The 24,204-nt window shown below is 34.7% G+C and overlaps 1 protein-coding gene across 2 annotated transcripts in view; it reads left to right on the forward strand.

Moving 5' to 3' along the window:
- The window catches only part of MED13 (mediator complex subunit 13), a 96,108-nt gene that overhangs the window by 34,466 nt on the left and 37,438 nt on the right, over positions 1–24,204 (forward strand). For both annotated transcript variants that reach the window (XM_059909034.1, XM_059909035.1), the window contains exons 9-15: positions 5,342–6,025; positions 16,443–16,656; positions 17,648–17,729; positions 20,433–20,554; positions 22,719–22,809; positions 22,942–23,156; positions 23,436–23,632. In XM_059909034.1, the coding sequence (XP_059765017.1) occupies positions 5,342–6,025; positions 16,443–16,656; positions 17,648–17,729; positions 20,433–20,554; positions 22,719–22,809; positions 22,942–23,156; positions 23,436–23,632 (1,605 nt within the window). The remainder of the gene's footprint in view (positions 1–5,341; positions 6,026–16,442; positions 16,657–17,647; positions 17,730–20,432; positions 20,555–22,718; positions 22,810–22,941; positions 23,157–23,435; positions 23,633–24,204) is intronic.

Consider the following 24,204-nt stretch of genomic DNA (forward strand, 5'->3'; position numbering starts at 1 on the left):
AACATAATACAGATGTATTTCGCAGTTTATTTTTTCACTTCATGTGCCTTAGATCTCTCCATTCTAGTTACTTGTGGATCTGCTTTATTGTTTTAAAAAACTTCTTGGCATTCCACTGAATGGAAGTACCATAGTGTATTTAATCATTCTGAGTTTGATGGACAAATAGGTTGTTTCCAAAGTTTTTTTTGTTTGTGTTTACTTTTTAAAAAATAATACTTTGTGACTATCAGTTATTTATTAGATTTTTTTTTTTGACACTCTGTGATAGACGATGTCCAAGGCTCAGGATACATTAGTGAACAAGGCTCCTGCTGTTGTGAATCCTGCATGCTAAGGGGAGTGGGGCAGATAATTAGTTTTCAAAAAAAATTCTTAATCCTTTTAAAATTTAAGAGTGGTGAATGCTAAGAAGGAAATAAAATTAGGTGGGTGATGTGATAGAGAGTTGTGGGCAAGGGGGCTATTTAAATACTTTGCTTGTGACTTCAGAAAACTTCTACCAGTTTCACTCCCACTTCTTGCATATAAGAGTGCTGGTTTTTCTTACGCTTTCACTGATCTGAGAACTGTCCTTAAAATTATTTTTTTTCCCATTATAGTAAGTGAAAAGCATAAAATTGTTCTAATTGGCATTTTTCAGTTGTTAATGAGATTAAAAACTGCACATTTATGGATATTAGGCTTTACTCTGGTGGAATGTTCATAAGAAAATTAGCACTTAGCAAGCTGTATAAGTAGAAAGCAATACAATAAATTTTAGATATTAATACTAAAATACTAGGAACTTCAATTAATAGGAAAAATAATTAAAGGAATCACTCTGTAATACTTTCAGGACAACTTCTTTTTTAGAAAGATTCTCCAACTTGGTTGACTTCTAATATGAAATTCAGTTGTCTCTAAAGAAGACTAGCTTTTAGAAAAAGGTCTATATAGAAGAAAGGAACTATGATTTAATGTTACCAAAGTTTTGGAGAGCCACTGCTATTCGTATATAGCCCACATTAATAGTCTCTTTGCCTTATGGAAGGATAAAGGAATGTATGGCTGTTTACTTTTCATATCCCTTGTATACTTGGAATATAACCAGATAGCTCACCTCAGATTATTGGAGATCGTTTTTCTCCTTAGTGCCTTGCATAACTTGATGAATTCTTAAACTTTTGGTTTCAAAACTCATTTACACTCTTAAAAATTATAGGGTATCCGAACGTGCTTTTATTTATGTGGGTTACGTCTATTTATATAATTTTAGGGAAATTTTAAAGCAGTGCTTAATTTATTTAAAAAATAACATAAGCCCAGTACAAATTAACATGAATAAAATACTTTTATAGAAATCAACTACATTTTCCAAAGCAAAAAACAGATTAGAGGACTTCCCTGGTGGCGCAGTGGTTAAGAATCTGCCTGCCAAAAACACAGGGGACACGGGTTCGAGCCCTGGTCCAGGAAGATCCCACATGCTGGGGAGCACCTAAGCCCATGCGCCACAATTACCGAGCCTACGCTCTAGAGCCCGTGAGCCACAACTACTGAGCCCACGTGCCGCAACTACTGAAGCCCACATGCCTAGAGCCTGTACTCCGCAACAAGAGAAGCCACCACGATGAGAAACCTGTGCACCGCAATGAAGAGTAGACCCCAGTTGCCACGACTAGAGAAAGCCCTAGCTCAGCAACAAAGACCGAACGTGGCCAAAAATAAATTAAAAAAACAAAAAATTATATGTCATAAAATAACCTTAAAAAAAAAAACAGAAGAGATAGTTGACATTCTTTCTTTCATAAATGCCTTTAAAAACTGGTAGATATTTTACACTTAACAGCACATCTCAATTTTTACTCTCCACGTTTTGAGTGCCTAGTTAGCCACATGTGACTTTGGATACCATTCTTGGACAGCACAGCTTTAGAAATAGAGTTCAAAATAGGACTAATGTCTGGATATAGGGAAAAAAATATACATACACACATATATATAAATGTCTGATATAGAAAAGACAAGTTTCTAGTCAATATATTATTTTCTAACAACTGGAGGAGCTGCATTTCCTCATAAGGTAATGTGGTCCTTGTCATTGAAAATATTCGAAGAGGGGTTGGTTAGAGAAGGGATTATTCTTACATTGGATAGAACCTACTGTTTGTTTTTTTAATGACCAATAACTTTATTAAATTTTTTTAAATGCTATTTAAAAAATTTAAATAATGCACACGAATATAAAACTTAAAATGACAAGTTCTCCCTGTTATGCATGTATGTAGATCTGCCTGCCTGTTTTCTTTTCCACAAATGGAATCATGCTATGTATACTGTTCTTCAATGTGCTTTTTTTGAAAAACAGTTATCCTGGGTATCTTTTCTTGTTAGCACATATAGTTCCACTCTCTTTTTTCTTTTAAATTCATAGTACTCCATGATACTGTCGAGATACAATGCTTTATTTGGCCAGTCACCTGTGCTGCACTCTTGCTGAAGATTTTTAAAGCAAATCTTAAATACCATCATTTCACTTTACTTCAGTATGCAACTCTAAAAAATGTTAATATTTTCTTACGTAGCTATAATTCCATTATCACACCTGATAAAAGGAACAGTATTTTATTGGTATCATCTGATACCTTCTACAGATATGTCTCAGAAATATCTTTTTGTAGTTGGTTGGTTTGACTAGGATTCAAACAAGGAGTAGACATTTGATTGTTAAGTTTTCCAGGTCTCTCTTTTAATCCTCTTCCTCCTTTTATGACATTGACTTGGTTGGAGAAACTAGGTCAGTTGTTCTATAGAATGTCCCACATTATGGATTTTCTCAATTTGTCATGTATTTTAACTTGTTCTTTTGGTGTCATTTAACTTCTTTTATCCCTTGCATTTCTGTAAATGGAAGGTAGCTGTAGAGCCATGTCCTCTAATACTAGCTATGTGTGTAACCACTAGTGACTATTTAAATTTATTTATTTACTTGGCCACACCACTCGGCATGCAGGATCTTAGTTCCTGGACCAGGGATCGAACTCATGCCCCCTGCAGTGGAAGCACGGAGTCTTAACCACTGGACCGCCAGGGAAGTCCCTGTGGCTATTTAAGTTTAAAGTAACTGGATTTAAATAAAATTTAAAATTTAGCCCCTCCATTGCACAAGTCACATTTCTAGTTCTCAGTAGCCACATATAGAACATTTCTATCATCACAGAAAGTTATTTTGGACACTGCTGATCTAGAGGCTTAATTAGGTTTAGGTTTAATATTTTTGGCGAGAATACTACATAGGCAGTGCTGTGTTGCTTTGTATGGTGTCACATCAGAAGAGACATATGCCCGGTTATCCCACTTTTAATAATGTTAAAACTAAGAAGGTGGTGATCAGCCTGATGCCTTCATTGTAAAATTCTAATCATGTTTACTATGAGTAAAGACAGTTTTTCTTCTTCTTTTGAAATCTCTGATCTTTTTATTTATTTATTTATTTATTTATGGCTGTGTTGGGTGTTCGTTTCTGTGCAAGGGCTTTCTCTAGTTGTGGCAAGCGGGGGCCACTCTTCATCGCGGTGCGCGGGCCTCTCACTATCGCGGCCTCTCTTGTTGCGGAGCACAAGCTCCAGACACGCAGGCTCAGCAATTGTGGCTCACGGGCCTAGTCGCTCCACGGCATGTGGGATCTGCCCAGACGAGGGCTCGAACCCGTGTCCCCTGCATTGGCAGGCAGATTCTCAACCACTGCGCCACCAGGGAAGCCCCTGTAATCTCTTTTTTTTTTCTTGACTTACTGCATTACCTAAAACTTTCAATAAAATTGTTGAAATGTTGAGAGTTAATATTCTTGCTTTGTTCCTAGTCTTAGGGAGAAAATATTTAGTCTTCCATCATTAAGTATGATGTTAGTTGTAGTTTTTCATAGACGTCCTTCATTGGACTAAGTTCTAATACTTGCTTGCTGAGTCTTTTTATATGAATAGGTGTTGAATTTTGTCATGTTTTTCTATATTTATTGAGATAATCATATGGTTTTCTGTTTTATTCTGTTATGTGATGAATATTGGTTTTCTCTCGTGAATGTTACACCTTACATTCGTGGGACAAATTCCATTTGGTTATGATGTATTCTCAGTTTATATATTACTCATTTGCTCATATTTTGTTAATGATTTACATCTGTGTTCTTAAGGAATATTGTTCTGTGATTTCCTTTTCTTATGATGTCTTTGATTTTGGTGTCAGAGTAATGATGGATTTCTCCTGTGTCCTTTTGACATAACTGCAGTTTTCTTTGATAACTTTCATGCTTTTTTTCCCCTCATGTACAATAAGAGGTCCCAGGCTCTGTACAAAAGGGTGTCTCAGCATGTTCTCTCAGTAGAGAGGGTTCTTTGAAAAAGTGCCTGCCACTGCTTTTTAACAGTCTTTCAAGTTACCTCTGATATAACAAAACCATTAATAAAATATATTGTAAAAAAAAAACAAACAAAAAAAACCTAATGAATACTTAATGCTTTAACTCCAAATCCCTGCAAATTTTTTTCTAGTTTTTTACTTAAAAAATATTTTATATGCATTAATATCAGTTGAGTTTGGAAATCTCAAAGTACACAGTATTTTTACTGCACTGAAAGAAATCTTAAACTTTGAATAAAATTATTAGATTTTAAGGTATATAGTTTTAAATTCTTCAATTTAGAATTGCTTCACATCATGAGGAATAAATTCTTTTAGGTACTTCCTTTTCTTTTTCCTTTCCAGTCAGCTTATTCTTTCTGTATTGGTAAGCCTTGGGAGAAGGAAGGTAGGTATGGTATGGGGCATCAACCAGTCAATTCCAGAACTATCCAGATGGATATAACTACAATCTTGATTGATCTAACTTCAGTCCAGTAGAGTAAGTTTCCTAGCTGGTTGCTGTAGGATCGTAGATGATGACTGAGCTCAGCCAAGCTGTTGACATTGATTTATAACAGTTATGAATGGTAAAATATCAGGTACATTCATAAATGAATAAATTTGAGGACATTTTATACCTTTTTATATTAAAATAACTAGAATCTTATCTCTGTATTTATTCAGATACTAAGATATTTAGATGAGGTAAGGCAGATCATCTTTGGCTATCTGATCACATGTTAAATGAGGATGAGAGATTGGCTTTTATGAAGCTTTCTGCGTGCTCTTAGTTTTAGGCCACTGTACAAAGTATGTTTTTTTCTATGTAAATTCAAATAATTTTACTTTTAGGATTATGTGTGAAAAACAAATGACATCCAAAATTTCTAAGGCTGTTAACTTGTATACTTTGATATAATAGTTATACTATAAATAAACCTTTCTTTTGACTTTTCAGGCACAAAAATCTCAAACCAAGAAATCCTGGACAACAAGGACAGGCACCAACTTTAAGTCAGCAACAACAAGTACTTCCGAAGCACAAGACCAATGAAAAGCAAGAAAAGAGTGAAAAACCACAAAAACGCCCCTTGACTCCTTTTCACCATCGTGTATCTGTTAGCGATGATGTTGGCATGGACACAGATTCAGCCAGCCAAAGACTTGTGATCTCTGCTCCAGACAGTCAAGTGAGATTTTCAAACATCCGAACTAATGATGTAGCAAAGACTCCTCAGATGCATGGCACTGAAATGGCAAATTCACCTCAACCACCCCCACTTAGTCCTCACCCATGTGATGTGGTTGATGAAGGAGTGACTAAAACACCTTCAACTCCTCAAAGTCAACATTTTTATCAAATGCCAACACCGGATCCCTTGGTTCCTTCTAAACCAATTGAAGATAGGATAGACAGTTTATCCCAGTCTTTCCCAGCTCAATTCCAGGAAGCTGTAGAACCTACAATATATGTTGGTACAGCAGTAAACTTGGAAGAAGATGAAGCTAATATAGCCTGGAAGTATTACAAGGTCCCAAAGAAAAAAAATTTAGAGTTTTTACCACCTCAACTTCCAAGTGATAAATTCAAGGATGATCCAGTTGGACCTTTTGGACAGGAAAGTGTAACATCAGTTACAGAGTATGTATTTTTTTTAATAGTCACTATCATAATTTAAGGGTGGAAATGATGTAGGTTCTTAATAGTAGGACTCCAGAATGGTTTCAGGGTAGGATTTACAATAATAAATCCTTTGAGTATTTGAGTATTAATTTTGCATAATTTCTTTACTGTGATTTTTCCTCAGGGAACCTCTTTATTATGAAATATTTTAGTCACGAAAAAGTGGAGAAAATAATAACATTTATCCATCAACAAACTTAAGAATTTTACATACAGTTAGAACCCCTGTGTACTATTTTTCTTCCTCCATTCTTCCTTCCACTGTCCTGAATTTGGTATTTATCATTTCTATACATGTTTTTATACATGTAGCTCTAGTTAATTCATTTTGCTTGCTCTCTGGTATTTCTTTGTTATGAATATACCATAATTTATCTACTCTCTTGAGATGGACATGTTGGTTATTTTCAATTTTTCACAAAGGATGTAGCAGTGAACTTTTTTGTACACATTTCCTTGTATAGTTTTTATATATATATTATTATATATATATATATATATATATATATATATATATATATATATATATATATATAAGAATTCCTCTAGGGAATACAGCAAAAAAGTGGAATTGCTGGGCCATGGGGTATGTCGATATTCAACATGAAGGGTTGTTGCCAAGTTACTCTCCAAACTATACTAGTTTACACCCTCATCGACCAGCAGAGTATGAGAATAGCTGTTCTACATTTTCCTCAGTACTTGGTATTATGAGACTTTTAATTTGGCTAATCTGCTGCATGCAGAATGGCCTGTTATTGTCTTACTATGTTTTACAGATCCCTAGTGAGGTTAAGCATCACTTAAAGTGTTTACAGGCCTGTATATCATATGTTTTAGTCTATTTTCGTTTCTTTTTTTTCCTGATTTATTCTTTTCATATTCTGGTTATTAATCTTATATTAATTATATGTGCCTTGGATATCTTTTTTTTTTTATAGTTTTTTTTTTTTTTTTAATTTATTTTTGGCTGCGTTGGGTCTTCGTTTCTGTGCGAGGGCTTTCTCCAGTTGTGGCGAGCAGGGGCCACTCTTCATCGCGGTGCGCGGGCCTCTCACTGTCGCGGCCTCTCTTGTTGCGGAGCACAGGCTCCAGACGCGCAGGCTCAGTAGTTGTGGCTCACGGGCCTAGTTGCTCCGCGGCATGTGGGATCTTCTCAGACCAGGGCTCGAACCCATGTGCCCTGCATTGGCAGGCAGATTCTCAACCACTGCGCCACCAGGGAAACCCCTTGGATATCATTTTTAGTCCATTTTTTTTTCTTTTCTTTTCCTCCTAGTTATTCTTCGTATATTCTGGCTATCAATCTTGTATTAGTTATAAGTGCTACAGATATCTTCCTCTGTTCTGTGGTTTGCCTTCTTTGTCCACAATATGTATGACATACTTTGGGGCAGAAATAGGGTTTTTTTCAGGTCTCCCTTTACTTTCTGTGTTGTTCTGATTATATTTATTATCTGTCCCACAAGCTTTTTGCATTTTTATCTATAGTGGGGTTTTTAAAAATTTTTATTGGAGTATAGTTTACAATGTTGTGTTAGTTTCAGGTGTAAAGCAAAGTGAATCAGTTACAGTGTTTTTTTAAAAGTGAAAGTCAACCATCCATTATATTCATTTTACTGTTAATATTCATTAAAACTGTCTACCTATTTATCAATGCAAGGCCAAGTAGTTTGCAAAGATTACATTTCCTTCTCCATCAGTCTCTAAAACTTTTAGGGTCTTTAGCTTAGAATGTTGAAATTTCGCAAGAATACGTGTATACATTGTGGTCTTTTATTCAGTCCTTGTACTGAACTTTTGAGGAGGGCTGGTTCAATTTGAAGTCTTTTTTGTCCCGTCACTGGGAAGTTTCTCTTTTCTTGGAAAATATCTCCATTTTTTTCCCCCATTCTCTGCAGAACCTCTAGAATTCAGATGTTGAACTTGTGTATTTTCTCTCATTTTCCATCTTTTTTTTCTGAGGGTATTCTTCAACTTCTAGCCCCTTTCTTAAAGTCTTAATATTTGTTTCTCATGTTTTTTTTAATTTCTAAACTTTTTTTTTTAAATAGCAACCCCTTGTTTAATGTCCTGTAACTTTTTTTCCTTTAGAATTACTTTATTTTGGTCTTTTTCTTTACTGTACTGATTCTCATCATATTTCTTCTTCTTGTTTCATCTTACACATTTTAGAATGAGGGAATGAATAGAGGAGCTGTATAAAGGCAGAGCCTTGTTGATTGGCAGGACTTAACTCACTCAACAAATATTTCAGAATGAACTGTGTATCAGTTCCAGAAATGTTGCTTTATGTTAATGGGGTAGGGGATGTTTAGGAGGGGAGGCCTTGTACCTAAACTTCCAGGATGAAAAGGATCTTGTGCCTTCACCAGGTAGTTTATTCATTTTTCTTAGAAAAGGAACTCTTTCAGGACTTGGGGGGCAGGGGCAGGGGGATAAATTAGGAGTTTGGGATTAACGTATACACACTACTATATATAAAATAGATAAACAACAAGGACCTGCTGTATAGCACAGGGAACTATATTACAATATCTTGTAATAATCTATAATGGAAAAGAATCTGAAAAAGATTGTATACACACACACACACACACACACACACACAAAACAGAATCACTTTGCTGTACACCTGAAACACACAACATTGTAAATAAACTATACTTCAATTTTTAAAATGGCTATAAAAAAATAGGAACACTTTGTTTCTCCTTTTTCAGCTTTTTTTCATTTCTTTCTAGAGATGTAAGTCCAGATTTTCTCTGGTTTTTAGGCAGTTTGGCTCTCCTGTTGTTTATGTAGTTTGCCCTTAGCCCCCTTTTGCATATTGTAAGCCATGAACTTTCTTTGCTGTGTTTCATTGATTTTGAGCTTCCCTGAGACTAAGTAAAATTCCTGATCTATTTATAGCCTCTTTCTCATTTTCCCTACTGTTAGAGATGTATTTTCTTTTAAAATTCCTCGGTTATTATTTTAATAGACAAACCCGTGTGCTTCATCTAGCACTTTGAATCTTAAAAGCATTCTAGTATGACTTTTTTTTTTAAATTAAAATTAATCTGGACTTGAAATAGAGGGACTTCAGAATACCCTTATGATCATGGAAGACGACTAACTTAGTTAATAAATTAGTCAGATTTTTTGAAAGCAAATGATGTCTTGGAAACAAGGCTTAAAAGATCTTAATCTTATCTGTGCTGGATGTAATATAAAAATCTAAGCTAACTTCAACTCTTGCCTGAAACTGTTGGTCTCCTTGATTCTATACTTCTCTTTATATAGTCTCTATACAGCAGTCAGAGTGATCATTGTAAGTTAAATGTTACTCATTTGCTTAAAACTCTTCAGTAATTTCCCTTTATATTTAGAATAAAATCCATACTCTTTCCCTCATCTGTAAGGTTCTACACAATCTCCTGCATACCTAGTTCTTTACTTGTATTTACTGCTCTCCTGTTTGCTTCCTGATTTAACCACACCAGCTTTCTTGCTATTCCTTCAAAAAAGTTAAGGTCATTCTTCATGGCCTTTAGAATTGGATTACGGGGTGGGGGGAATACCTCACCCCTTACTGTTCAGTTGAACTCAAAAATTACCTTCTCAGGAGGTATTTCCTTGACCACAGTACCTAAACTGTGACCTCTCTTTAATCCCCAAGTCACAACCTATCCTGTGTACTACTTTCATTTTCTCCATATATATAATTATCTGAAATTATATATTTGTTAATGGTCTCTTCCCTATTAGAATGTGAGCTCTGTGAGGGCAAGGACTTGGTCTTGTGTACTACTGTGTTCTTCCAACTTACACGCACGCACGCACGCGCGCGTGCCTTCCCAGAACAATCCTAGGCACATAGACATTGAGCAGATGTTGGATGAATGAAATGACAGTATGGTCCTAGATTACTTTATGATTTTAAAACATTTCTTTCTAGGTGTTATATTTTCTTATTTAATGTATGTAAAAATGTAGTGATGTGAATATTTTCAGTTTTAAGAACTTTAAGAGTGAGTTTTTATGGACATATTATATTCATTAGGTTTAAGAATTCTAGCCATAACTTTACTTAGTGTATTGGCTGCTTGTGTGCAGGAGCATCTGTAAGTGAAATGAAGGTCTCTTAGAAGTTAACACAGCTTAACCTTAAGAGTTGGTTCTAAAATTACTTTGGCATTTTCCTCATTGAATAAGAATGAGAAAGAAGCATAATGTAGAAAGGTAACATGCAGAGTAGAATGGTTCTGTGTCATGATTATGTAAATTAAAGAAAATACATGCCTCTACCTGTTCCTGGTCACCATCTTTTTCTACCTCATAAAAAGAAGACATAAAAGATTGAATAGAGGTTTTTTTGTTTTTTTGTTTTTAAAGTTGAACATGAATACAGTTTTGGTTATCCTAGTTACTAAAATGTGTGTTGTGACACAAATTACTTGTAGATAGAATCCTTGTTTTTTTATTGTAATACTAGATTAGAATAGGGTAGATAGTACAGAAGGTCAACCATCAGAGTCCTTGCTGCTATGTGAACTGAGAAATATTTATGGAATACACCTGTTTTATACTTGGTAGGTTAGAAGTTTTGGTCTTACATTTTAATCATCTAGATGATTTTATTTTATCTTCCTGGAGTTACTGGCAGTAGTTCTCAATTGGAGCAGTTTCTGGCCGCCTCCCATCCCCCCACCCCCAGGTGACATTTGGCAATGACTAGAGACATTTTGGTTGTCACAGCTGGGCGTGTGCTACTGACATCTGGTAGGTAGAGGCCAGGGATGCTGCTAAATATCTTACAGTGTATAGGACTGTCCCCCACAACAAGGAATTTTCCAGCCCAAAATGTTAGTAATGTTGAGGTGCTTTAATGTTACAAATAACTTTAGAGTTCAAATTTCTGTTAAAAGTTATTAAATTAGATATGCCAAACATGTTTAATGATTAAGTTTCACTAGGGAGCTCTCTCCCATACTGTTTTAGTCTCCCCAGACCACAGTAAAATACCTGGCATGGTCTTCAGTGTTCGTGTTATGCTAAAACAAAAGTTATTTTTTCTCATAGTTAAAAAGATCTTGTTGGAGTAACTTATTAATTCAAGTACCTGCTCTTACTATTACTTGAGATGGGATGTCATGAGGAGGATCAGTCATCTCCTTATAGCAAGTTGGCAAAGCCAGTTGACAAAGTCAGATGATGTCTCTTGTCATTAAAAATAAATTCTAAGAATTACTATTACGCTTTCTTAATGTCATTTAAACAATCTTAAATTCTTTGTAGAAGCATTCTATATTTTTAAAGATGTAATATGATCAAACATATTTCTGGTAATAAGAGTAATCCATTCAAAAACCTGGTTTGTTTTATATAAAAAAATTTGTGAATTTGTGTTACCCAGTCATTGTAAATTTCTATTATCTTTTTCCATGCTTTGAGCTTTAAAAATGTTTTAAAATATATAGCAGTTAATTTTAATGAGGTTAATTAGACGGCTGTTGCAACTCCTATATTCTTTCTCCTTTCTTAGGAAGATTGTCTTTTTTAACTCATATTCCTCAAAGATGCACTTTTTCAGTTTGAATAAAACTGAAATTTCTATAATAAACAAGATACTGTAAGGCACTGTTGCGGTATAAAGTAAATTTGGGTCCTGGCCCTAAATGAAATTGTAGTCTAATGGAAAATAGCATTAAATTCTCTGATACAGGTATATATATAAGATATAGTAGGGATGCAGAGCCAGAGTGGAGAATAATTCCATTTATGGAGATCAGAAGCTTTATGTAGTTTTGTATGGATAGATTATAGGGTGCTGCTTAGTGGTTTGGTGTGTCATGGTGAGAAATGAGACCTAAAGAGTGGGGTAGGGCTATATAACGGAGTGGCAAAATATTATTTATAAGGTGATACAGGGGGCTCATTAGGAAATTAGAAAGACATGGTAGGGATGGAGAGATTTTATAGATGTTGTGGAGTAGACTAAAGAACTTTACGGCCAATTAGATATATAATGCAGAGGGGCAAGAATGCATCAGTAGAAATTAAAAAATGGTTTCTTTATAGTAGTTGACTTCTACAGATGTGTGCCTTTTTAGAAAATTATGGAGGAGAAATTTAGACCTTTTTTATTTACGTTAAGTGACAACTCGGTTTCCATTTGGCATAAATAAATGAAGTTTTCCATTGATTAGTATTAAGGGGTGGGCACTAGGCTTTCCTAATAGGTAGATAAACGAAAAGAGGTACTCTTCTTCAGTTTTAGATGGTGGTGGCTGCTTAACTAGTGCAGAGTAATTACTTCATCATTTCTAAGCATTTCCTTTATTCTTAGACTTTATGTGCAGCAGTCGATGCCAAATTTTTTAGCAGCTACTTTAAAGCAAAATTCCTTTTCTAATTTGTTAGAATTTATTTGGAGGGGAGAGAGAGGTTGGGGGTGGAGCATAGCATATCTCCCACACAAGATATACACATCTGTGGCAAATATCTTTATTTTCTTTTTGCTTCTAATTATTTTTAGTTTCTTTATTAGTTAATGATAACATCTATTTTAGAATAGTGGCTTAAGACCTTGTAAGTTTTAAAGAAAGCAAAATTTCTGCCAAGAAACATTACAGTTGTTTTTAAATGTATTTTTTCAAGGGTCTAGCACTTAGTTTTAGTAGAATTTGTGCCAGTCTAAAACAATCTGTAACTCTGATTCAGAAGGAACCTTTCTAAACCCTGAACAAACAAAGAACTGTACTTGAGCATAGTTCTTATTATGTCCTGTTCAGTATAAAAAATACATCATGGTATCTTAACCGTAATATCCCTCAATAGAATTAGCTCTTACGTTGTATATAATATGTATATACCAGATTTTTATTGTATGTATCTAGTTATATAATGCATTATTTGATCTCTAAAAGATAGTTTCTAGTTTTTTGTTTCATAGAAAGAAGTCTATGATGAAATAAACTTGATTTATTGTATTCTAAACCTTTTAAGATTTTTTTCTTTTTAAGATTTTTTTTTCTTTAAGTCTTTCTTATTTGATATCTTACTTTAATGCAATAAAGCTGTACTTTTGACAGCTAGCTTGACTCAGTTTAAGGATTGGTTATGAATATTGGAGATGGTACTGGAAAAGTTACTATTAAAATTTTTTTGAGATTTATTGAATTCATTTCTTCATTAACATTTCCTGAACTGTAGCTTATCTCCTTCTGTAATTGCCGATTCTAAAATATTGTCACACCTTGTCCAGAAGAATTTTTATTGAATAAAGGCATAAAAGCATATGCTATAGGCCATGTTAAATTCTCTACAAGTACATTTTAGGATAGTATGTAACTTTGTCACAGTGAGAGGAAGGAGATATAGTTAATGAATAATATAAAAGTAATTTCAGTTTGCTATGGGCATTGCAAAGCTTCCTGTTCATGGCTGTACCTAATCATTCTTTTCCAGTTTGTCTGTATTTAGCTTTATATTTGATTGAAACTATCTCTGTAGTTAACTATTTGGCTATATGTGAAAGTTCATTTTAGAAAAGGAGAGGTGTGTTGTTCCTATTCACAAAAAGTGTATGTATACTATATAATTGGAGAGTGAAGAAATGCTAACTTGAGTTTTTAATCTGGCATCTCTTAAAAAGCAATTTTAATTTCTATTTTTATCAGTTTTAAATATAGAAGGATGTGTAATGTAAATAATTTATATTTTTAATTTATTGTGACGATACTCTTGATATTATTGACTTCATTTAAATTCTTTGCATATCCCACTGTCTGTGAGAACCATTCAATAAAATAACAAAAAGTTGTCTTTAGGTATTGCATTTGGTTTACTCATTTTTATTCCTAGTAGAGCCCTGTGCAGTAGGATTTTTCCTTTTAATGTTACTGCCTACTAGCTTAACAACTACTTGCATAAAGAGTGTGGCAGTTTTTATGCTTCTGCTAGAGGACAACTTAATATGAAAAACAGTTGTTTTATTCACCTCAACACAGAGTAGTCTTCCAGGTTAGTGACTGGGGTTGAGGGGGGTAGGTTCTTATACTTTTCGCCTATGAATAGTTATGTGAATTGGCATACTTAAAATCTTTCCAGCCCTAACTCTGCCACCATGTGACCATTTCTTTCAACATAATTTTCATATCAAAGTCAGAGAGCACACCCTCTGGTTCCTATTTTCATGATGTTATTTTAAGTATTAAATAAGAAAATACATGTCAAAGTAGATGGAAGTGCTATTTTGAAAAGATTCACATTGGTATCTGATAGACAATTCAGGAAACATTTAGGGTCTAATATGGTGAGGTACAAAGCTTTTTCTAAGAAATAAATGCTTATTCATTTATAGACCAGAACTATTCTAACAGGTAATTGTGGAATATAGCCCATTGACAGTTAGTTATGTGTTCCTATGGAAGAAAGTTTTTGTAGACTTGGGGTTTTAGTTTGGGGATAAATCTGAGGCACATTGAAATAACAGTGACATATATCATATTTGATAGCATGTTTAGAAAATGTCAGTTATTCTTTTGATGACCTCTGTTTCAACCTTAGTTTATAGGGTATAGAGTGCTTCTAGTGCTGGACATTGGTGAATAGATTAACAAGATACGATATCTCTGTCATTCAAAGAATTTATAAACTAGCAAATACCTTTACTGATTCCAAATCTTACTTCTCTTATGATTGTTTTGTCCTGATACTCAGGACAGACAAGTAGTGGCATCAGTATCACTTCCTAATGAATAAAGATGATTTATTTCAAAGTACAACATACTGTATTTTAGAATTATTAATGCAAACACAGTATCTCAATCCTGTGTGGCTTTTAGATTTCATGTATTAATTTAGCAGGTATTTACTGAGCACCTATTATGTGCCAGGCACTCTTCTAGGCATTTGGGATAGTTCAGTAAACAAAGATAAGATCCCTGACATTTAGAGGCTTATAGTCTAGTGGGAGTGACAGACAACCATGAACATAAGCAAATTATATAGTATATTAAGAGATAAATGCCATGGAGGGAAAAACAGAGCCCGGTAAGGGAGATCAATGGTGAGGCAGTGGGCATATTGCAATTTTAAATAAGATCTCATAGATAAGGTGACATTTAAACAAAGACTTGAAAGAAGTGAGGGAGTTGGCCATGCAGATATTTGGAGGAAGAATGTTCCAGACAAAGAGAACAGCCAGAAGTTGTCTGACCTGTTTGAGGATTATCAAGGAAGACCTTGGAAGAAGAGTAAGAGAGGGAGGAGTAGAATAATAGATGAAGTTGGAGGGGAAAAGAGGAGACAGATCATGGAAAGCTTTGGTAGGATATTATAAGGACTTTGTTTTTTACTCAGGGTAAAATAGTCATTGCAGGATTTTGAGCATTATCTGACTAGAAGCCTGGCTGCCATTATTATGGCAGCATGGGAATCTCAGCTTTGCAAACCATAGAGAACATGAATTTGGGAGTCTAAAAGTGTCATACACAAACCAAAAATGAATCATTTCTCTCTTCCCACTCACCAAGCACCTTGGTCTTCAGAGATGTAAAAGTCCTGATGATTTTCAGGGTTCTGTGGTGCAGATCAGCTTCTTCTGGCTTCCCTCTCTAAGCCTTAGATTTCACCTTTCTCTGGTCTCTTTCCAATAGTTATCTTTCTAACTTCAGTGTTGTCTTCTCGCCTGTTGTCCTTTGTCATTTTATTGGATATTTTAGGAGAGTATAAACATATATTTATCATTCACCATGTGGAACCAAAAGACTAATAATTGATTTTCCAACGTGATTAGTAAAAAACTCTGAGATACTTGCGCCGAAACTCTGTTTGACACTAAAACGTTTTGCTGGATTTATGGTAATAATGTTATTTTTATGAAACACAAGTCATGCTCTTAAGTTTTTTAAACTTAAAATATATCCACTCATGGCAGTAGGAAAAGGATAATCATTTTCACTGTATAAAGGTATAAATTGTATAAAAGTAGTGTCTCACTGTATAGCCCACATTTTGAGAGTTTCTGTGCTGGAACAGTTTAGGTTTGAATCCCTTTCAAGTGAGTGGATTTGGACAAGTTAATGCGATTGAGGACTTGGGAACAGAGTGGATAACCAAAAGACAGCACATTTTGGTGGAAAGACTGTGAGACCAGGATTTTAGCTCCATTTCTCTATTGCTAAATTTGATACTTCAGTAAATCACATAACCTTTCTATGCCTCAGTTTCTTCATTTGTAAAATGAAGGATTGCAAATTAGATCATCTTTAAATAATTCTTTTTTTTTAATAATTCTAAAAAGTTTATGATACTTAAGTCATTTTGGAAATTTGTTATACTTTTATGGAGAATATGATTAATTTTCTATTTCTATTTCTTTATGCAGGTTAATGGTGCAATGTAAGAAAACTTTAAAAGTTTCTGATGAATTAGTGCAGCAATATCAAATTAAAAATCAGTATCTTTCAGCAATAGCATCTGATTCAGAACAAGAACCTAAAATTGATCCATATGCATTTGTTGAAGGAGATGAGGAATTCCTTTTTCCTGATAAGAAAGATAGACAAAATAATGAGAGAGAAGCTGGAAAAAAACACAAGGTAAGAGAAATCAAAGTACACCAAAGTGTCACTGATGATCTGTAGCTCTGCATATAGTACCACACTTCTATTTGGAAAAAAAAAATTCATCATTTTAACTGAGAAAAACATTTTTAAAAAAATAGGTAAATCAGGCACATTGTACACAATTTAAGAGCTTGTATGGGCTTGAAATTATAGCTGGTCTCTGATAATGAAAAGATCTTTATTGTTTATTGTAAAAGTTTTGAGATTAGAGAAAGAGTGCATTAATTTCTGTTATATTGAAATCAGGACATTTAGGTAGACGAACTGTTTTGATTCTGAGTTAAACTATGCTGTAAGTGAATTACCAGTTTTCAAAAATGCAGTAAAATACACATCACTGAGTTTATAAAATACATGATATTTTGAATATGTGAATCAAGAACCTACAGTGCCCCTGAAAGTAAAATGTTATGTGAATAAAGTGTGAGATGTACAAATACTTACTTGATTAAAATTTAAAAAATCAAATATTTGAGGATCTATTAAGGACAGAGTAATCTATTAAGATAACTCTGCTTGCCATAAATACAAAATTGGAAATTGAAAGCTGTAAAATTGCAAAAAGGACCCAATAATATGTTTAATACAAAATTAATTTCACAGAGTTTTATTTAGCCTTACTGTGTGCCAGGTACTTGACATTTTGTTCTTCTGTAAATGTGAAAACAGTAGTATCTGGGAAGGCAGTAGGTATTGTAGAAAGAACATGGACTTTGGAATTTGACAGATTTAGGTTGAAATCCCAGCTCCACTACTTATCAGCTGTATTTCCTGGGTTATCTTTAGAACTATTTTTTGTCTGTAAAATGAGTGTACTACTTCCTTATCATATAGGTTAGTTGTGAGAGTTATTGATGTCTATACTACACCCAGCAGAATGCTTGATACATAGCTACTCAATAGTTGGTATATTTTATTATTGGTAAAATATGTATTTCAGTCTAATATGTAGTATTGTATGCAGGTAGAAGATGTGCCATCTAGTGTAACAGTGTTATCACATGAAGAAGATGCTATGTCATTATTTAGTCCCTCTATCAAGCAAGGTAAAACTTTAATTTTCTAATTAAAATACTGCATTCCAGGATTGTTACTCCAAAGTAATCTGATATTGTTGGACTTTTAGTGTTCCTTTTTGCATAATTCATATGTTTCATAGAAAGGGACCTATCTTAAAATGATGGATTTATTGTTTATCTTGTACTGGGAGAAGCAAGTTTAGGTGATAGAAATTCTGTTTTGAATTGTTGGAACTTCTTTCCTTTTTTTTTTTTTTTTTTTTAAATTAATTAATTTATTTTTATGGCTGTGTTGGGTCTTCGTTTCTGTGCGAGGGCTTTTTCTAGTTGTGGCAAGCGGGGGGCCACTCTTCATCGCGGTGCGCAGGCCTCTCACTATCGCGGCCCCTCTTGTTGCGGAGCACAGGCTCCAGATGCGCAGGCTCAGTAATTGTGGCTCACGGGCCTAGTTGCTCCGTGGCATGTGGGGTCTTCCCAGACCAGGGCTCGAACCCGTGTCCCCTGCATTGGCAGGCAGATTCTCAACCACTGTGCCACCAGGGAAGCCCCTTTCCTTTTTTTTTTAAATTTATTTTTATTTTTGGCTTCCTTGGGTCTTCATAGCTGTGCGTGGGCTTTTTCTAGTTGCGGTGAGCGGGGGCTACTCCTTGTTGTGGCACACAGGTGGCTTCTCTTGTTGTCAAGCACGGGCTCTAGGTGCTCGGGCTTCAGTAGTTGTGGCACGCGGGCTCAGTAGTTGTGGCGCACGGGCTTAATTGCTCTGCAGCATGTGGGATCTTCCCGGACCAGGGATCGAACCCGTGTCCCTTGCATTGGCAGGCGGATTCTTAACCACTTTGCCACTAGGGAAGTCCCTCCTTTTTTAACAAATAAAAATAATTTTCAGCTGTAAAATGAGGAGATAGGATAAGATCATCGCCTGAGATCTCTCTCAGATCTAAAAACTCAATGTATGAATTAGACTTTACTGTAATTTGGTTGTCCTTTTCTCCCCCTCTCCCCAAGTTAGAAGAACTGTTGCTGAGGTCATGAATTTAACAAATATTTATTGAGCACATGTTATGTGTAGGCAATGTTCTCGGCACTGGAGATACAGTGGTGAAGACTCCACTTTGAAAGTGTCTGACTTGTGCTAGTTGCGAATAGAATAGAGAGACATGATATATTAGTTCTTTTACAAGATCTATTTAATTTTTGATAGAGGCAGAAGAAGTTGTCCTTTGGTATGTGTCTTTTAGGGGCAAAGTTATGTTTTAGTATTTGGAATAAATAAAGAGGGTCAGTCAGGCTCTGTGCAACCAAAAACAGGAATAAGAAAAAAAGTCCATCTGACTAAGGAAGAGATGGTCTATCATGAAATAAATTTAGTGGTCAGTGGTTCTAAGTAGCTTAAAGTGAGTTAACAATTTGGGTTTTTTAGCCTGTTTACCTACCCTAGGATATAGGAAATGTGTAATTGTCCCTGTGGTGTGGCTTTCTCAAAATCTGGACCATCTGCCACATTCTGGAGCATGTTTTGAGGTGAAACTGGGAAATCTTGGTTTTTAATAAATATCCTAGATGATTTTTACACACTCTAAAAATTTCAGAACTACTGCTTTAGTGAATCTGTAGGACAATATGCAGAGGCATTTGGAAAGTGACTTTTACCTTTCTGAAAGGGAGGGCTATTTCAAGTTGTTCAACCATTCAGAGGATGCTTTGGAAGGTTTATACACCAAACTGCTTTTTTTTTTTTTTTTTTTAAATAAATTTATTTATTTATTGTTTATTTATTTTTGGCTGCGTTGGGTCTTCATTGCTGCGCGTGTGCTTTCTCTAGTTGCAGGGAGCGGGGGCTACTCTTCGTTGCGGTGCGCGGGCTTCTCATGGCGGTGGCTTCTCTTGTTGCGGAGCACGGGCTCTAGGCACGCGGGCTTCAGTAGTTGTGGCACACGGGCTCTAGAGCGCAGGCTCAGTAGTTGTGGCGCACAGGCTTAGTTGCTCCGTGGCATGTGGGATCTTCCCGGACCAGGGCTCGAACCCGTGTCCCCTGCATTGGCAGGCGGACTCCCAACCACTGCGCCACCAGGGAAGCCCCCAAACTGCTTTTTTTTTCTTTCTTGTGTGGGAATGTAAGAGGAATTTAACTTTCATTTGTATTTTTATTTTTTCTAAAGTAGTCATTTTTTTTCCCTGAAACTGGAAAGAAAAAAAAAAAAAGGAAAATAAAATTTTAGAACTGAAATGAAACTTAACTAAGAGGTACTTAAGTGAGTACTTAAGTGCCTGGCACTGGGCAAAAGTGCTTTATCTACATTCTGTCACATTTAATTCATGTCATACTGTTAGTGTTGGAGTTGGGATTCAAATTAATAGTCTGACTCAAGAGCCAGAGAACTTAGTTATTCTGTGCTTCCTTTATATTTCAGGAAGATAGAAAAATTAAATGTGTGTGTGTTTAATTCTGTTGTCCTGATAGTGTTTATATTTTTATTTGACATATTATTAACGTAGATTCCTTAGCTGTGTTATGGGTTGCATAGCCTTTGGTGAGCTTCATGGGGAAGGTATGACCATATATTTAAAACTTTATTTCTATGAAAAAAAATGTCTAAATTTTAAACAAGTCACCATTTCTTATTGCATAACACGCTTTTAAAGTTATATGTCTAGCTTAAATAAATAGAATAATACTCATTTGGTCAGTAGTAGAATGTTTGATTTTGTTTTTCTGGTTGACACCTGTAGATGCTCCACGCCCTACTAGTCATGCCCGTCCTCCATCAACCAGTTTGATTTATGACTCAGACCTGGCTGTCTCTTATACTGACCTTGATAATCTTTTTAATTCCGATGAAGATGAACTGACAGTGAGTATCCTATTAATGATTACAATTATAATTTGTTTTCTTTGATTTTATATAAGTTTATTTTTCAGAAGTGATAAGTGACTTGAATACTATGTTTTAGCCCTGAACAATAGGAAATATTTTGGAATAAAATTTCTTTAATTGGTGTCCTTTTTTAACCTCATGTTTGAGCCTTTTTTGGTTTTTTTGGTTTTTTTGGCTGAACCGCCTGGCTTTCAGGATCCCAACCAGGGATTGAACCTGGGCCCTCGGCAGTGAAAGCACAGAGTCCTAACCACTGGACCGCCAGGGAATTCCCTGAGCATTCTTGATATAATGTCACCTATAAACTTGGAGGGTTTTTTTTCTTTATTTTTTGTCTTTGAAGGACATGTTTAATTAAGCTTAATTTGAGCTCTGCCATATGTTCTTTTTCTCCAGTCCTTAGGAAGCAGAATTACTTTTTTTTAATAACTAGAATTATGACTTATAACATTATACCAGAACATATAAGATTTTTAGAAATTTCATGTAATGTCTGAAACATTTATATTAACATACTTCCATACAAATAACCCAAAGAAAGTTTAGTATTAGTTGTTTTTTGTTTGTTTTTTTGTACTGCAGGTTCTTATTAGTCATCGGTTTTATACACATCAGTGTATACATGTCAATCCCAATCGCACAATTCAGCACACCACCATCCCCACCCCACCGTGGTTTTCCCCCCTTGGTGTCCATGTTTGTTCTCTACATCTGTGTCTCAACTTCTGCCCTGCAAACCGCTTCATCTGTACCATTTTTCTAGGTTCCACATACATGTGTTAATATACGATATTTGTTTTTCTCTTTCTGACTTACTTCACTCTGTATGACAGTCTCTAGATGCATCCATGTCTCAACAAATAACTCAATTTCGAGGAAGCAGAATTATTAACCTAATCTTTGATCCTCTAGTTTTAGAAATGACCGAAAAATTGGCTCAATTAGAGAATAATAAGTAATTAACATTAAAGTTATATGCCTTGTCAATTTGTTAAGGAATACCACTTCTTTTGAATTTGTTTGGCTTCACAACCATTATTATAAGACATCTACATACTATAATAATGAAAGAGGAAGAAAAAGTAATACTTAATCTTTAACACCCATTTGCAGAGAAAGGTGAAGATAAAAGAAATTAAAGCTTAAAATGAGATTCCCTAGAATGTCAAGTCTCTGGCAAATTAATGAATTGGGTGCTGCATTATAAAAGGGAATTCCTTTTTCATCTGCATAAAGGTAGCTTGGAAACTTCTATAGTATATTTGGTCTCTTCAATTAAGTGACATAAAGCAGATATCACTATGCATAAACTTTTACTCCACATCCTGTAATATAGTATATTTTAGGTGAATATATCCCTGAATACTTTGATACTTTTGTACTTTCTCTCTCTACCATTCACGTATCAGCAGTGGCTCTTCTGAGGTCAAAGGTTGTAATCAGAGCTCAGTCTACATATCTAAGACAAGGTGGCTAACAGGAGACAAGGAACCAAGTTGTCAGCTCTAACAACACCGGTGACAGATTAGAGATTCTAAAACTTGTTTTGTTCAATGTATTAAAACTTACCTTTAGTTAGGGATCCTATTGCTTTGTCATATGAGATCTTTCTGAAGTTTTGCTTAGTTTTACCTGTTGTAGCGTTTTTGCAGGGCAAGAAGATTATTAAACAAAGTAAAAGTGTAAATAAGAATTTGGAGGGGTGATTGATTATGTAGGAATCTTTAATGTCTTTTATTTAAAGGGACAAATGCTTTATGAGTATCTTACTAAAAGGCAATTCTGATGTTAGTTACAAACACTTATAGTAGGTTTTCTTACCTTTTTTTTTTTTTTAATAGGTTTTAAGTAATAGGTTGTTCTATGTATTTTGAAAGTATTGGTCATTTTCTTGAAGGAACTTTTTCCTCTGTTATTTGGAGCATTATCAAATCAGTAGAAAAACTAATCTGGGTTATTGATTACCTAAAATGTGTTTTATGTCTTTAAATTGTTTTGTATCTTTAAATTGTATCTCGTATATATTTGGCTCTAGCACAAATGGGCTCTACTTTCAAGTTACATCTGAATGATTACTATCTTGATCACAATGGATTTAAATTTCAGAGAAATATGTGTGTGTATGTGTTTTTTTTAATAGCCTGGATCTAAAAAATCGGCAAATGGATCAGATGATAAATCCGGCTGCAAGGAATCAAAGACAGGAAATCTGGACCCATTATCTTGCATAAGTAAGCTTCCCAAATCTGTGTTCCAGATAAATCTGCAAACTTAATCTCAACAAAATTCCCCACCACTTTGTTTTAAGCACAGAGTAACTTCTTTTTAGTCTTATGTTAAAATGTGTGTTTTATTAAATATAGGCACTGCAGATCTTCATAAAATGTATCCTACACCACCATCATTGGAACAACATATTATGGGATTTTCCCCAATGAATATGAATAATAAAGAATATGGTAGTATGGATACAACACCTGGAGGAACTGTTCTAGAAGGAAATAGTTCTAGTATAGGAGCACAGTTCAAAATTGAGGTTGATGAAGGATTCTGTAGCCCAAAACCTTCTGAAATTAAAGTAAGTATTTTATTTTTCTAGAAAAATAATTCACTTCCTATATTTTTGTATAGAATTAGTTTATTGCTAGATTCAAAAATCCTTTCTTAGTGATTCTAATTTTGTTATTAACAAATTTGAATTATGGTGACACTGTTAAGAATGCATTTAAGAAAAGAGTAGAATTACATTTACATTGTATTATTTTGTTTAAAGACAGGAAAAAAGGGCTAGAGTCAGTTTTTTTTTTTTTTTCCCTTGGAAAATAAGATGCTAAAAGTCATGGTCTTTATATTGTAGGATTTTTCTTATGTCTATAAGCCTGAAAATTGTCAAGTTCTAGTGGGATGTTCCATGTTTGCACCTCTAAAAACTCTACCAAGCCAGTGTCTGCCTACTATCAAATTGCCCGAAGAATGTATTTACCGTCAGAGTTGGACTGTTGGAAAATTGGAATTGCTTCCTTCAGGGCCTACAATGCCATTCATCAAAGAGGGGTATGATTTAAATATATAGTATTGGTATAGTATATGAATGCTTATATAGCTTTAATTTTTTTCATAGAAGCACCTGGTATGTTGGTACCTGGAAAAAAGATACTGGTTTTTGAAAATTCTAAAAATCATTTTCTGATTAATAGCTTGTAATGGTGTTTGTTTGGTATGGTTAAAGTATTGGAACACTTAAGACCAATAAACTTTGTCTTTGGAAGCACCTTTTATTTTGGTCTGAAATTCTAATCACTCTCATTTGTACATTTGCCATATTTCACACACTTTTTATATTTAAGTATCTCTGAAATTGGGGTGTCTTATAATTCGTAACATCTTAGAATTGCCATTGTCCTTTTTTTACACATAAATATCTCTCAAATTGGGTTTGTTTTTTTTAAACAGTGGCATCTTAGAATCAATGAAATATGGGTATTTATAGTACAAGAAATATATAGATAGTAATTGTGGATGTCTAGGTGTGGAAGAGTGTATACAAATTTTATTTATAATGGAACTAGTTAGTTGGGTCTCATCCCACAACAATCACCTAGAGTGGATGTAGTAACCAAAAATAC

This window comes from Balaenoptera ricei, chromosome 20 (genome assembly GCF_028023285.1).
Source record: "Balaenoptera ricei isolate mBalRic1 chromosome 20, mBalRic1.hap2, whole genome shotgun sequence".
NCBI classification, from domain to species: Eukaryota; Metazoa; Chordata; class Mammalia; order Artiodactyla; family Balaenopteridae; genus Balaenoptera; species Balaenoptera ricei.